The sequence below is a fragment of the Zea mays genome, chromosome 6, assembly GCF_902167145.1.
Source record: "Zea mays cultivar B73 chromosome 6, Zm-B73-REFERENCE-NAM-5.0, whole genome shotgun sequence".
Taxonomy (NCBI): Eukaryota; Viridiplantae; Streptophyta; class Magnoliopsida; order Poales; family Poaceae; genus Zea; species Zea mays.
Window position 1 is genome coordinate 172,896,502 of NC_050101.1, and position 13,669 is coordinate 172,910,170.

Genomic DNA, 13,669 nt, shown 5'->3' on the forward strand with positions numbered 1-13,669 from the left:
CAATCCAAGCGCAAGAGCTCGAAAGAACACAAACAAATCACTCTCTCTAGTCACTATGGCGTTGTGTGGAATTTGGAGAGGATTTGATCTCTTTGGTGTGTCTAGAATTGAATGCTAGAGCTCTTGTAGTAGTTGGGAAGTAGAAAACTTGGATGCAATGAATGGTGGGGTGGTTGGGGTATTTATAGCCCCAACCACCAAAAGTGGCCGTTGGGAGGCTGTCTGTTCGATGGCACACCGGACATGTCCGGTGCCCCCGCCACGTCATCACTGTCGTTGGATTCTGACCGTTGGAGCTTCTGTCTTGTGGGCCCGCCTGGGTGTCCGGTGCACACCGGACATCTACTGTTCCTTGTCTGGTGCGCCAGTATGGGCGCGCCTGACTTCTGCGCGCGCATTTATTGTCCTGCAGGTAGCCGTTGGCGCGGAGATAGCCGTTGCTTCGGAGTCGCACCGGACAATCCGGTGCACACCGGACAGTCCGGTGAATTATAGCGGACTAGCCGTTGGCGTTTCCCGAAGCTGGCGAGTTCCTGAGGCCGCTCTTCCTTGACGCACCGGACACTGTCCGGTGTACACCGGATAGTCCGGTGAATTATAGCGCGAGTGCCTCTGGAAATTCCCGAAGGTGGCGAGTTTGAGTTGGAGTCCTCTGGTGCACCGGACATGTCCGGTGGCACACCGGACAGTCCGGTGCGCCAGACCAGAGGTGCCTTCGGTTGGCCCTTTGCTCCTTTGTTGAATCCATAACTTGATCTTTTTATTGGCTGAGTGTGAACCTTTTACACCTGTATAATCTATACACTTGGGCAAACTAGTTAGTCCAATAAATTCGTGTTGGGCAATTCAACCACCAAAACTAATTAGGGACTAGGTGTAAGCCTAATTCCCTTTCAGATGTCAAACTGGAGAGGGAACTCATAGCGGCGGAGGTTGTGGTGCTGGCGGTGGCGGGTGGCGACCGGGTGGCTGGGGCAGGGACGCAGGCGGCACCGCGGCAGGACATGCCTAGAGTCTTGGATGGCAGGGTCGGCGCCGACGGTTGCTCGGTAGAGCCGTCAACCGTAGAGTAGAGGAACTATGGAGATGGAGCCATGGAGGTCGGCGCTTGGCGCCTCGGCTGGTTGCTAATCTGCTACTGGCGGGCGGCGGCTGGTGGTGGCCGGCTGAGCCACGATCCATGACTCCGTGTGAGCGTGTGAGACTAGGGTTACTGCCAACTAGGTGAATAAAGATGGACCATTGGGCCGGTTTCTGGTGGGGCCGGTTTCTGGTGAGCTAAAAATACATATACTTTTAATTCTGGATATTCGTCAGGACCCGCGGGTGAAAGATAAAACCCGTACTCGACCCGATTTATCACGGGTCGGGTATGTGTGAGACCCACAGGTTAAATTTCGTACCCGAACCCGAATCCGACGAGTCAGATATCCGTGGATACCCGAACCCGCGGGTAAAATTGCCATCCCTAATCGGTGCTTAGCAGCGCACCCTTGGGATCCTTACCTTGCGATAATCAATCCTTCGAATAGTAGTGCTTATTCTTGATGATCCTAGTTTGGGATCATCCCTTGGTTTTGAACGAGGTTTGGACCGCTAAGTGCTTAGTCCGAGGTACTGGTCAGCCGTTCTAGAGTGGTGGAGCATATAGGCTTAGGGTACAGAACTAGGCTAAACGACTACATGGCTCTGAATCACCCTTGAGAACGTGGCCCTTTCCCTAGACCAAGCATTTAGTGACCGGAACCTCATTCATTATCAAATGATGTTCCCAACCAGGTGTAAAAATAGACACTATGATTTGAGTTTCATGATCACAACAAAAGTTTAGATCCACAGAAGGGGTAGAAGAAAACAACATGTGTAAACAGGAAAAGAAATCAATGGACGAGAACCGGAGATGATTAATATAGATTGGGAGAGATTTTGACTTACTAATAATTTGAACCCACTCAATCTTTTGAATCCATATGGACCAAGTTTCAAACGAACATACCCTAATCAAGGGCATAGACCGCATAGTAGCTTCCAATCCACTCAACCTGAAGACAGTGGGTCGCAGTTTATACACAACACACATGAAGCTAGAGAACCTACGATAGAATCTAGGGGCACATGTTTTCGAACGACTAATGTCGTAGAACGTAGAGGAGTGTCTGTGCCCGGGCATCAAGGATCCACGGCCTGATGCGATGCCCACGACATGCAGACATCGAGGGGTAAAATGGTCACGATCAGAGATGGTCGAGATTCTGTTTTCTCTAAGGGCCTGTTTGGTTTATGGCTAAATGTGCCCCACTTTGCCTAAGGTTAGTCGTTCGAATTGAATAACTAACCTTAAGCAGAAAAGTTAGGCAAAATGTGGCAACTGAGGTAGTGAACCAAACATGCCCTAAATCCACCACAACAGTTTTGCAAGACGCCGCAGATACTGTGGGCCGGGCTCTCCATGACGCCGTTGATCTCTCGCGTAGGGGTGGATTCGGATATCCGGAGATCCGAACTATCTGTATTCATATTTGGATAAAGTACTAATATAAATATCCGTATTCGTATTCGAATTTAATATGTATGTTAAATAGACATATCCGAATTCGTTTCTTCTCTATCCGGTTTAAGATTCGTATTCGACAACATTCGACAAAACCATGAAATATTCGATACTATTCGTATCCGAAAGAAAAAGTATTCAATAAAATCAAGTTAAACTTACTTTTATTACTAATTACAAGTGATTTTAAACATTAAATAATATACTAAAAACTGAAGTGCACCATTTAAATGTTAAAAATATTTATATCATAAATAAATGCTTGTGTTAATCTTACAGTACTAGTGATACACAATGATAAATTTTAATAATATTAAAAAGTCTAATTTTAAATACATTAGATTATCAGAGTTTTAGAGTCCAAAATACAAATATACTTAATATACAAAAAGATTATAAATATTTTATTTAAAATTATGATATTCAACTAAGTTTCAACTAAATAATGTATATGTACTATTGTTCATAATTTGCTTGTAATGTGATTTTTATCAACTATAAATCCATCGATAAAACAAATTAATACTTGTTATGATGCTATGTTCTGAATCAATTAAGTATCTGAATGTAAATTCGAATTCGAACTATCCGTTTTGCATTCGTATCCGATAGTATTCGTATCCGTATTCGGATTAAAATATGGTAAATAGTGACATTCGAATCCGTTTCCATACGTATCCGATCCGAATCCATCCCTTCTCTCGCGCACGACATAGCACCACCACCCCACGCACGCAACGTCTCCTCACAATACACAAAGGTCTAATTTAGATACTTTAATATCTAATTTAGATACTTTAATATTAACCTCAATCCATATGTACTGAGATATATTAAATTATAAAATAGTTTAATTTACACCCTAATTCATCTCAACACATGCGAATTGTGATCAATACTAGAGTACCCAAAGAAAGCCTAAGATGGAAATAGACACTGACATTGGGCCCGGTTCTCCATGATCCCTGTTGATCTCGCGCTGTTTGTTTTGACTCTTTCTAGCTTCTGGTCACCAAAAGCTATTGCGGACTGTCAAACTCCTCAGCTTTTCAGCCCGCTTTTATAAGAATCACTTTGTTAAAAACCGTCCAAAATCAACATAAACACAGAATCGGATGAGTCTTCGCGATGGTAGGAATTCATCTTTTTCCAGATTCTGAACCCTTTAGACCACTTCATTTTCTTCCGTATGCAATTTCCACGATACTCAGATTTTTATTACAGATAAATTCTTACACAGATTCTCGTCAGAAAACGGCCGCCCTCCGCCGCACTACGCACGCGGCACGACCACCAGCCCACGCAAGCAACGGTTCGTGGTCACAGTCCACAGAAGATGGAAACGGACACTGACATCGGACCCGTCTCACCGCGGGGACCGATCCGAACGAAGCCCTCAGTGGCCAAGGAGTAGCGACGGGTTGACAGCTAGCCGGTAAGAAAAGACGAGAGGTCCTCTGCAAGCTCTTCCCCCTGGCCCTGGGAAAAAGTTGTTTCACGGACCGGACGCGAAATATCTCCTGTATCTGACTTGTGGGCCAAGTTTTTACCATGATATTTGATTCGCCTCACCTTCGCCTCCCACTCGCAGCCACCTTTTCGCCTTCCCCCCCGTCGGTAACGTAGCAGTAAATCATCCATGCACCATTCCACCACCTGCGGCAGTGCCGGAGTGCCCACGAGCCATCCTCCGCAATAAACCGGCGGCGTGCGACGTGGGGCCCAGACGTCGGTGTCACCGAACCCGTCCCGCCCCACTAGGAGGACGAAGCGAAGCGGTTACGTTCCGTTGCACGGTGGGGCCCGACACACGAGCTCGTCACAGTCACACCCTCCAGTGGCTCGGGCTCTTTTTTTTTCTTCCCTTTTTCTTTTCCGCGCAGCTGATTTATTTTCTCTCGCTCTCGCCTTCGCGGCGCTGCCTGCGCAGTACTACGAGCTAGCAGGCTAGCAGCACCAGGACCAGGAGCCTCTTCCCACACTTCCGCTCTCCCTCTCTCTCTTTCCTCTCGAGAATGGTTGTGTAGGCGGGCGCAGGAGGGAGGAGAGAGAGGGGAGCTAGCTAGGGTTTTGCGTCGCCGCCTTCTGTTACCCTTAGGTGAGCGACGCTCCCGTAGATCCGGGCGCGCATCCTTCGGTCGCCGCCGTCGTCTAGATCTGTGCCGTTTGGGGCCGTAGGGGGGCGCTGTTTCGCGCTCCTCCGTGACGGTTTGGGGTGCATTGCAGCGTGGATTCGGTTTTCTTCGTGCGGCATTTGTCGGCGTTCGCCGCGCGCTCTTTCAAGCGTCGTTTTTTATTCGTTCTGTGGTTCTAATTTAGCCCTTCGCAAGGTTGCTTCCCATGGGGGCGTAGTAAGAATCCAGGCTTTGGCCGCTTCCGGCGTTTCTTGTCTTGTGGATGAATTTGTGGTCGTGGAGTAGATCTGTGAACTGATGTTCGGTTCTGCTGCAGGCTCTGAACCCCTCCGGTCCGGTGCGGCGGCGGATTAGGCTCCGATGGGGAAGTCTCCGGCGAAGTGGATCAAGTCCGTGCTCTTCGGGAAAAGGTCGTCGTCGAGGTCCGGCTCCACCAAGGCCAAGGATTTATCGGTACGTTATTCTTATTCTTCCGTAGTTTCAGAATGCAGTTACGATTTCGAATTGCCTGAGTGTGGATCGATATATGCAGCTCCGTCTATGGAGTAAGGATCTGTTCTAGCAACTGACGCCCTTATTTTCCAATGTGCAGAAGGGTACGACTAACAAAGCAGCAGCTGCTGCTGCTGCTGCTGCCGGGAAGGAGCCCGCGTTCTCTGAGAGCTCTCCGGTCATCTCGGAGCCTGTGCTTGTTAGCGCCCACAACAATGAGACCGCGCGGGAGGCCGCTAAGGGTGAGAATTCCAGCGTGCAAGAAGTGCCAGTGACTGATGTCAGTCAAGACTTGGAGAAGCAGGGCACTGTTGGGTCTGATACGTCTAATGATGCTGAGAGGTTGAGGGAAGAGCAAGCGGCCGTGAAGGCACAAGCTGCCTTCCGTGGTTATCTGGTAATATTGGTTTTTCTCAAGTTACCCTTTTCATTCATGTACCTTAACTACTTATGCTATCTGGCCGTGCCATGTTCCAATGTTATCTAGCACTGCTCCAAGTTTCTTCATTCATATCAAAACGATAAGGCAAATACAAAAAATGCTGCCCGCACTACTGTGTTATTCATACCTCTGAACCTTCTGTCTATTTTTGTTCATTTCTAATGCAGAACCATAACCACCACCATTGGTAGTGTCATAAACAATTCATAAATATTATTGTCATAGATACTTGGCTTACCATGGTGCTAATTGTGCTGTGGTATTGGTCTAGGCACGCCGAGCATTCCGTGCCCTGAAAGGGATCATAAGACTACAGGCACTGATTCGGGGACATCTTGTAAGGAGGCAAGCTGTTTCAACTCTCCGTGCCACATGGTTGATTGTGAAGTTTCAAGCCCTTGTCCGTGGAAGGAACGTTAGACTTTCTAATGTTTCCATTCAAGCAACTACGGAACTTTCCCAACAGAACTTCGGGGTAATTTCCTTACAACTCATTTTCTATGTTATACCTAATATATTTGTAATGATAATGACCCTTTTTCTAATTTTTTGATCTCACTGAATAGAGAAATACTCCCATCTGTTTCATTGTGCTTTATTCTGATAAGTAATAACGTTAACTGTGAAGCCATGTTAAAAACTTGAATAGCACACACTGAGCCGCCGAATATGTTTCTGTTGAAGTCTGTCAAACTAACTAAGGTGACATGGGTATTTACAATTATTCTCCTTCCATTAGATATTTGAGAAATGTCTATGGGTATTTGGTCAATGGATACTAAAACACCAAATACAAAATAAACATCTGTGCTGAAATGAATGACATGTCAAAATTCTTTGTTTTCTTACAAAAGGTTCTTCCGTTGCATCATTTCTGATGCTGATGATTACATGGGTTATATTGTTGTGCATATTAGTGTGCAAAAAATAAATATGTATTAACGTTCAAGTAGCTAGCTCTCTTCTGGATTCCAAATTGCTGAAAAGCTGTCATGTGCAGATTTTGCACCTTTAGTAAAATAAAAAATCGTCTATACTAGGTTTATCTTTTAGCATTTATCGAGTTGCTAATTCTACATGCTTCATTGGGAATTTTCTTGTGCTCCATACATGCTTATGCAGCATGTGTTGGAATTTTGTTGGCTCCACTGCTTTACTAAATTTTCATGACTGCTTTGTGTCTTAATCACTCTTCTGCGGTCACTTTGGATCTGATCAATGTTATTCCTATTTCTATGATCCTATCTACCAATGTGGCAATGCAAATGGCAAACAGAGATAGCTGTATATCTGCATGGTTGTATTCAACCTTCATTATTTAACTCAAAAGCATCGATACTACTGCATTGGAAAATATGATCTTGTGCAGGATCTTCCATTTTTTATGGTCTCTCTTCTTTTGCTCCTTTTTTTGTTTTTTTTTACTTTGTCAAAATTGCATGATTTGCCCACGCGACGCTCACTTTCATACTTATTAAGGCGGGACCCAAAACTGGTGATTTTATGATATGTACCTTCTTGCAGGGTTCTAAACCTGGTTCCTGGAAGGAGAAGTTGTCTTCAAATGCATTTGCTCGGAAGGTAATCTCAAAATACAGTTTGAGGGGCATATGAATGTATAAATCAGAAATACTAACTACTCTGTGGCCTTTTATGCTAACTCAGTTAGCTTTTTCTGTGATGTAGCTTCTCTCTTCACCAATTGTGGTTGAGGCTCTTCACGTCCAGTATGATGAGATGGACCCTAATTCGGCCTTCAATTGGTTAGAGAGGTGGACAGTAAGTCATGTCTGGAAGCCTATTTCCCAACCAAAGAGAGTTGGCACTGATGCTAAGCCTCATACAAGGAAGGCCAGTTATGCAATGGAAACAGAGTCAGCGAAATTAAAGCGTAATGCACGGAAGAGCCCTGCAGTGCCATTTGAGCCTTCTCAAACAAACACCACCATTGAAAATGAGAAGACAAGACGGAATCCAAGGAAATTAAGTAGCACTCCTGCTGAGTCAGTTCCCGATGGCCAGTTAACAGAACTTGAGAAGGTTAAACGTAGCCTTAGGAAGGTTACTAGTTCCACGGTTGAAACCTCAAAGGTGCCTAGCCCAACAACTGAGATTCCTGACCGTCAAGAGGTACAATGTGAGAGACCACTAAGAAGTGCAAAGCAAGCTCCAATTCATGTTGAGAATCAAGAACCTCAGAATGTTAATCTATCGGAGAATGCAAAGATGGATATTCTGGTACCAGATATCCAGCCTGACGTGGAAGTTGCTTCAGATCTAGTCACAATCACAAATGAAGAAAAAGTTGATGAGACACCGTCTGTTGTTGCTCCAGCGGCTGAAATTATGCCACTGCAAGACATCAACAGCGAAGAAAATGCTTTGGTGAATGATGTGGAAGAGAGATCCAAAGAAGAACATTCATCTACTGATAACCTGAAAGGCAGCAAGAGGAGGTCTTCATTCTCAGCTAAACCTGAATATCCAGAAAATGGCTCCAAAAATTCTCCAGCCCTGCCAAGCTACATGGCTGCTACACAATCTGCAAAGGCGAAACTGCGGGGGAATAGTTCACCAAGACTTAGCTCTGATTCAGCAGAGAAAAACGGGTTCACTCGTCGTCACTCCCTTCCGTCCCCTAACAATGGTAAGATAATTTCACATTCTCCACGTACGCAAAGGCCAACCCATGCTGGTGGCAAGGACGGAGCAAAAGGCGACAAGGCTATGCTGTCATCAAGAGATGCGAGCGGTATGTAGAAAAGAGAGACTTTGAAAACTTATTACATTTGTATGTCTACCGCATGCATTTTGATAATATGAACTTGATCAGTCTTCTTGTTTTAATCTGACTGAGCCTAAACAAATACTGCTTAACTTGTAACATCAGGTATTAAAACATGGTAGTTTGGAAGCTAATGGATGAGGACGTCATTTTGTTGCTTTGTACTAACATTATGTTCTGTCACATTGGTTTGCTTTAGAATATGATATTACACCATACCCACTTTTACCCTTTTCAAATAGTTGGGCTGTGAAATGTCAAACTATCTTTCTAAATTACCTGGACGAATTAGAAAATGTGTTTCTTGCTTTGCACTTTTGCAGCTCCGACATATGTTTCAAAGCTCTGTCCTCGCTTGTTATTATCTTGAAATGCATACTTATATTCTGTCCCATAGAAAATACAGTGGCCCTATGCAAAAACTATCCAAGTAGAAATTCTGCATGTGTAGCTGACTCATTAATTCCTGTGTCTTCTCTTCCAAATAATCTGCAGAGAGACCACTGAAAGCTGAGTGGAGACGCTGAGGTGGCGAATCAAAACCCCAAACCCTCCATTTGGTTAGTGCAACTATTTGGGTCGGTGGATGGCGTCTGCAGTTTGCTCAACTTATTTACAGGGTTTTGGGTCATGCCTTTTGTGATGTATAGCTGAAGTATTTTCCCGGTTTGTTTTGTTTCCCAGACCCCCAGACTTACCCCCCCCCCCCCCCCCCCCCCCCCCCCCTCCTGCTTACTGAGAGGGCTGCTGATGTTAGAGAGAACGAGAACATGTATGGATTGAGTTGAACAGAACAATCTTAGTCCCGTTTGGTCAAATCTGGGCTGCGTTTTGACTGATGGTTGTGTGTCATTTATGGTTATTGCCCTTGAGGTCGTAGTATTCTTTTCCAAAGGTTCTTGTCTTCCTGATCTGGTTGTCATGCAACGCAAGGCGGCTTGCGAAAAGGAACCATGTTGTACCATGCGATCAAAGTAGAAGTAACTCTACGATGCTTCAGATTGCTTCAATGCACGGTAACTCTACGATCAAAAAGTAGAAGTAACTCTAGGAAGACATGGCCAGATGTTGTTCCAAGTGACATGAGGTCAAGCACAGGTCAATGGCCACAGATGATGCCATACTATTACATATGCATAGTTCTTAAGACGACGCCTGTTCCCATTTTGTGCTCTCGGCGAATTGACGAATTCAGGCTGAGTTCTAGATGGCTTTGGGAATAGCAATTGGATCTCCATTGTCTATCTGCAGTGCTTGTCAGTCTTGGAGCCTACCAGCTCAATGAATGACAATTATGGTAGGTGAGCTTGGTCATCCCATGGATGCAGATTAAAGGTGGTTGGATGATCAATGAACCAGGGCTACTTTTTTACTATTATTATTGTGACTGTCCTGTAGCTTAGGACCAGATGAGGTCGACCTCGGAAGTGCTTGTGGCGTATCAGAATTTCCGGGTTATCGATTAGTACTTCGCTGCCAAGCGTGCTGGCAAAACTGACAGAACAACGCTTCGTCAGATATACTCACTCCGTTCTTTTTTTGTTTGTTTCAAAAATGAACTAGTGGACGATAATATTCAAGATAATTGCCGTTAGCTTCTTCACATGCCATGCCTGAAGCAAAGGAATACAAGCACCAACCTTCGCCCAACATCGACCAAAAAGGAAAACACCAGCATAGCTGCCCATTCATCTTCCCAGTTCTGAATCTATTAAGCCCATAAAATACATACATTTTTCTGATGTTAGTATATATATATTCTTAACGTAGCAACGAAGCAGAGCAATGTACTGAACAACAGATCATAAAGAACATCAACGTGCACCAGATTCTTTTCCACAGCATATTAACTGAAACTTCGAAACAAATACATTAGCACAATAGTAACAAGACCAGTTCGTGCTAAACCAGTTGCAAACAACATGAGTCCCATGCAGGGTGATAGAATTTATTAACTCAAACTTTAGCTGTTGGAACATGCCAAGCATCGTCCGCAGCCAGTAAGGAACTTAATGTGAAGATGACGATGATGATGCCTACACGAAACAATAAGAAATCCATGAACTTGCATTTGAGTGAAAGGACTTTCAATTCTCTGTTTATAGCTTTCCTTCTTTTAAATAAGACTGGTATAGAATGTAACCAAATCACTCTCTGTTTCCTGCAGTTTTGAATTAGTTGCCAGCACTATTTGCGTACACGGCCGTTTAGCCCGTGCACGCTGTTTAATCATTTGTTTATCCCATTTAATCACTGTTTATTCTGTTTAAATGTCCATTTAGTCCGAATAAATAGCTAAACAGTAGGTGACCTTTAGTCCATTTAAATGTTTAGGGTAACACTGGTTGCCAGTCAGAACAGTATACATACTGCTAGAAAGTATAAATTCTCAAACATGGACGATATAAGCAAACATGCCCAATAAAGACACTTGGTAATATCTAGGAATTATCGGTCACACTCCGCCCAATGCAAACAAAAGGGAAAAACAACTTTCCAAAAGTATAGCACATGAAGAAAATTACTAGAAAAAAATTATGGGAAGAGACAAGAACCATCAAATGTAACATGAAAATAAAATTGCAAATTAACGACAGTCAAACAGCAATTCATTAACAAAACAAGTTAAAAGAACGCATTATGTAATGCCAAGTAAATAGAAGGGATCAAATGGTACTACCTCATGCCCGTGTCCATGACCATGAGAGTGGTCATCATGTCCATCCCAAGGATGACGCAAACCCTGAAACCATTTCACTTATTTAACTTGTATTCGACCAAACCGAAGACTAAGCATAACGGACGGATAAGTAAAAACAAAACAGAATATTACCAAGAGCGTAGCACCATCCTGCTTAGCCCTGTAGAAAACCCAGAACCTGCAGGAAGCACAATTGGTTATGCTTGTGAAAACATGCCACAATCAAAGCTGCAGGTCCAAACTCTGAAATCTAAACATATCCAAAATAACTAATTGTCCTTGTGTACAATTAGAACTTCAAAAGAAATACAACATTAGAATACTGAGCTATAGTTTGAAAACAAGTTAGCTAATATTTTTTTAGATCAGGTTAATGCATCTATTCTCACATGATCAGGTTAGAAGCTTAACAAGAGTTTAGAAATTGTCCAAATTACCTGCAGCTTACAGAAAGGGAGAAAATCAACTAAAGACTTCAACATTATGCAAGGTGCATTTCTGCAGACCATGCATTGTGAAAACAGTGCTTGATGAGGTAGTTTCCAACTTCCAATGTTAAAAAAAATCAGAGGTTGTTTCTATTTGGTTTCTCATAACCAGGTCAATGGAGATGCAAAGGTGATAACATAAATGTCAACTGCAAACTCCTTTTTCAAAATTAATAGCTCACATGCTCAGAGATCAATTTTTCATACGGTAGACATAGTCCTGACTCCTGAACCTGGGAATATGTTTTGTTCAAATAGCTAGGGTTGCAAAAGGAACAAAACAACTTGAAGCAAGCTCGTTTGATGTAAAGATGAAATGAGAGTTGAAGGTCATTCCCAAACATGCTGTAAATAGAACAGGGACAAAGTTCCTATCAGATACCAAAGAGCCTCAAGTTAGTCAAGGATGAAAAGCCGGATTCATCCTTTGTAATGTCGCAAAGATGGTTCTAGTATGCATGGTTGCAGCAATTACTAGGGTCCAGCTTGAAAACAAAGACAGCTAAAGTTTTTTTGCTTAACTCATCTATGCTCACACGGTAACAGAAGCTCAACAAGAGATGGTGACTGTCCAAATTACCCGTATCTCACAAAAAGGGGTTAGGGCTCAACAGAAGACTTCTAGAGCATGATCTGGCAGTAACCATGTTAAACAAAATTCAGAGCTATTTGTCTATGGTTTGTCATAAGTCATAACTTGGGTTAATGAAGATGCAAACATGGTCAAGATAAAATGTCAACTGCAGTAGCCTTTTCAAAGTTACTAACTGCTGACAGCCTGACACACTTGGAGATCAAATTTTCCTAAAGCAAACAGTCCCGATTCCCAAAACTGGGAATATGTTTTGTTCAACTGGCTAGGGTTGCGAAAACAATGAAATGAATCAAATGAACTCTTTTGATGAAAAGATGAAATAAGAATCGAAGGTCATTGTCAAACATATTGTGACTAGAACGGGGACATAAAGCCATTGAATCCCATCAGATTTACCCTAGAGCCTGAAGCGTGAAGAAAGTCCGATTCGGCCTTCCTAATGTCGCACAGCTGGTTTAAGTAAGAACGGTTGCAGCGATGATCATGACTGTTGACTGCAGTGATTGCGGCTCTCGGATGCAGCAGTCGGTCGACAGTCCTACCAAAACGGGATAAGTTGAACGGCAGCGATCCAGCTCCATTTCCACATCCCCGAACCGGATTTTCGCCATGCAGATTGCGCCTGTAGTTTGCAACAGTCCGCAGAAAACAGAACGACCGCGCCTTGCTCCAACCAAATCGCACAATTTATGATGAATAATAATCCATGAAAAAAAAAACTGTTCCCAGCATTTCCTGATCTACCATGCGGAAGCCCGCCGGCGGAGGGCGAAACACACGAGCCGCGGCGTGTTTGACAAAAGCAGGGAGGCGTCCAGCCAGGCAACCTTGAATCGGAGAGAAGCTACCGGATTCGGACGAACTGGACGGATCGGGGTGGTGGGATAGGATGGGGGAGGGGAGGGGAGCAAGGGGGTGCGCATGCGTACCACATCACGGCGCAGAGGCCCTTGCCGGCGACGGTGTGCCAGCGCTTGTTGTGCGGGATGGTGTAGCCCTTGTAGGTGGTGCCGCCATGTGCGCCGCCGCCGCCCATCGCCGCCGAGTGCTCCCCTCGCCTTGTCAGTCGTCGCGTATGCTCGTGTGTGGTGCGGGTGGTGATGGTGACTGAGGCCGCTGGATCTGGACGCGCATCCATCACGCGTCGCGTATCTCTTTGTCTACGGGGCCGAAAATTGAAGCCCAAATAAAAAAAGATGGGCTACAAAACAGTGGCATATGAACCGAAAAGTCCTAGTCCGTGCAGTCCGCTTTTCGTAGTTTTCTCTTCTCATCTCTGAAAACGTATTTCGATCTCTTTACTAAAGTTTAATTTATGTCATATCAAATATTTAAATATAAATTATGAGTATTAAATATAGACTTAAATAGATTTAATAAATTCATCTTGGCTTGTAGTTTTTAACTATGTAATTAGTTTTATAAATAAACTATATTTAATATCTATAAGTATTATTCAAACATTCGACGTGATATGGAC

General features: G+C 44.0%; 2 protein-coding genes across 5 annotated transcripts; one reads left to right on the forward strand and one right to left on the reverse strand.

Moving 5' to 3' along the window:
* The first annotated feature begins 4,375 nt into the window (after nt 1-4,375).
* LOC100282586 (calmodulin binding protein) lies at nt 4,376-9,299 on the forward strand. Of its 2 annotated transcripts, none has more exons than XM_035959607.1 (7): nt 4,376-4,902; nt 5,003-5,139; nt 5,279-5,575; nt 5,892-6,095; nt 7,145-7,201; nt 7,307-8,372; nt 8,901-9,299. In XM_035959607.1, exons 2-7 carry the CDS (start codon nt 5,047-5,049, stop codon nt 8,930-8,932), a joined length of 1,749 nt encoding a protein of 582 aa, XP_035815500.1. In that variant the 5' UTR covers nt 4,376-4,902; nt 5,003-5,046; the 3' UTR covers nt 8,933-9,299.
* A 764-nt stretch (nt 9,300-10,063) lies between these two features.
* On the reverse strand, nt 10,064-13,368 carry LOC100273493 (uncharacterized). 3 transcript variants are annotated; one of them, XR_004849931.1, is made up of 5 exons: nt 13,119-13,368; nt 11,239-11,284; nt 11,086-11,148; nt 10,362-10,441; nt 10,064-10,255 (listed from the first exon to the last, which is right to left on the reverse strand). XR_004849931.1 is itself a non-coding variant. In NM_001346659.1 (4 exons), the coding sequence occupies exons 1-4, from the start codon at nt 13,223-13,225 to the stop codon at nt 10,415-10,417; spliced, it is 243 nt and encodes an 80-aa protein (NP_001333588.1). In that variant the 5' UTR covers nt 13,226-13,299; the 3' UTR covers nt 10,101-10,414. The 3 variants fall into 3 exon arrangements, 2 of the variants coding, with proteins under 2 accessions (NP_001333588.1, XP_020394432.2); NM_001346659.1 differs by having other exon boundaries at nt 10,101-10,441; nt 13,119-13,299; XM_020538843.3 differs by lacking the exons at nt 10,064-10,255; nt 10,362-10,441 and having other exon boundaries at nt 11,029-11,148.
* Between the last annotated feature and the right edge of the window lie 301 nt (nt 13,369-13,669).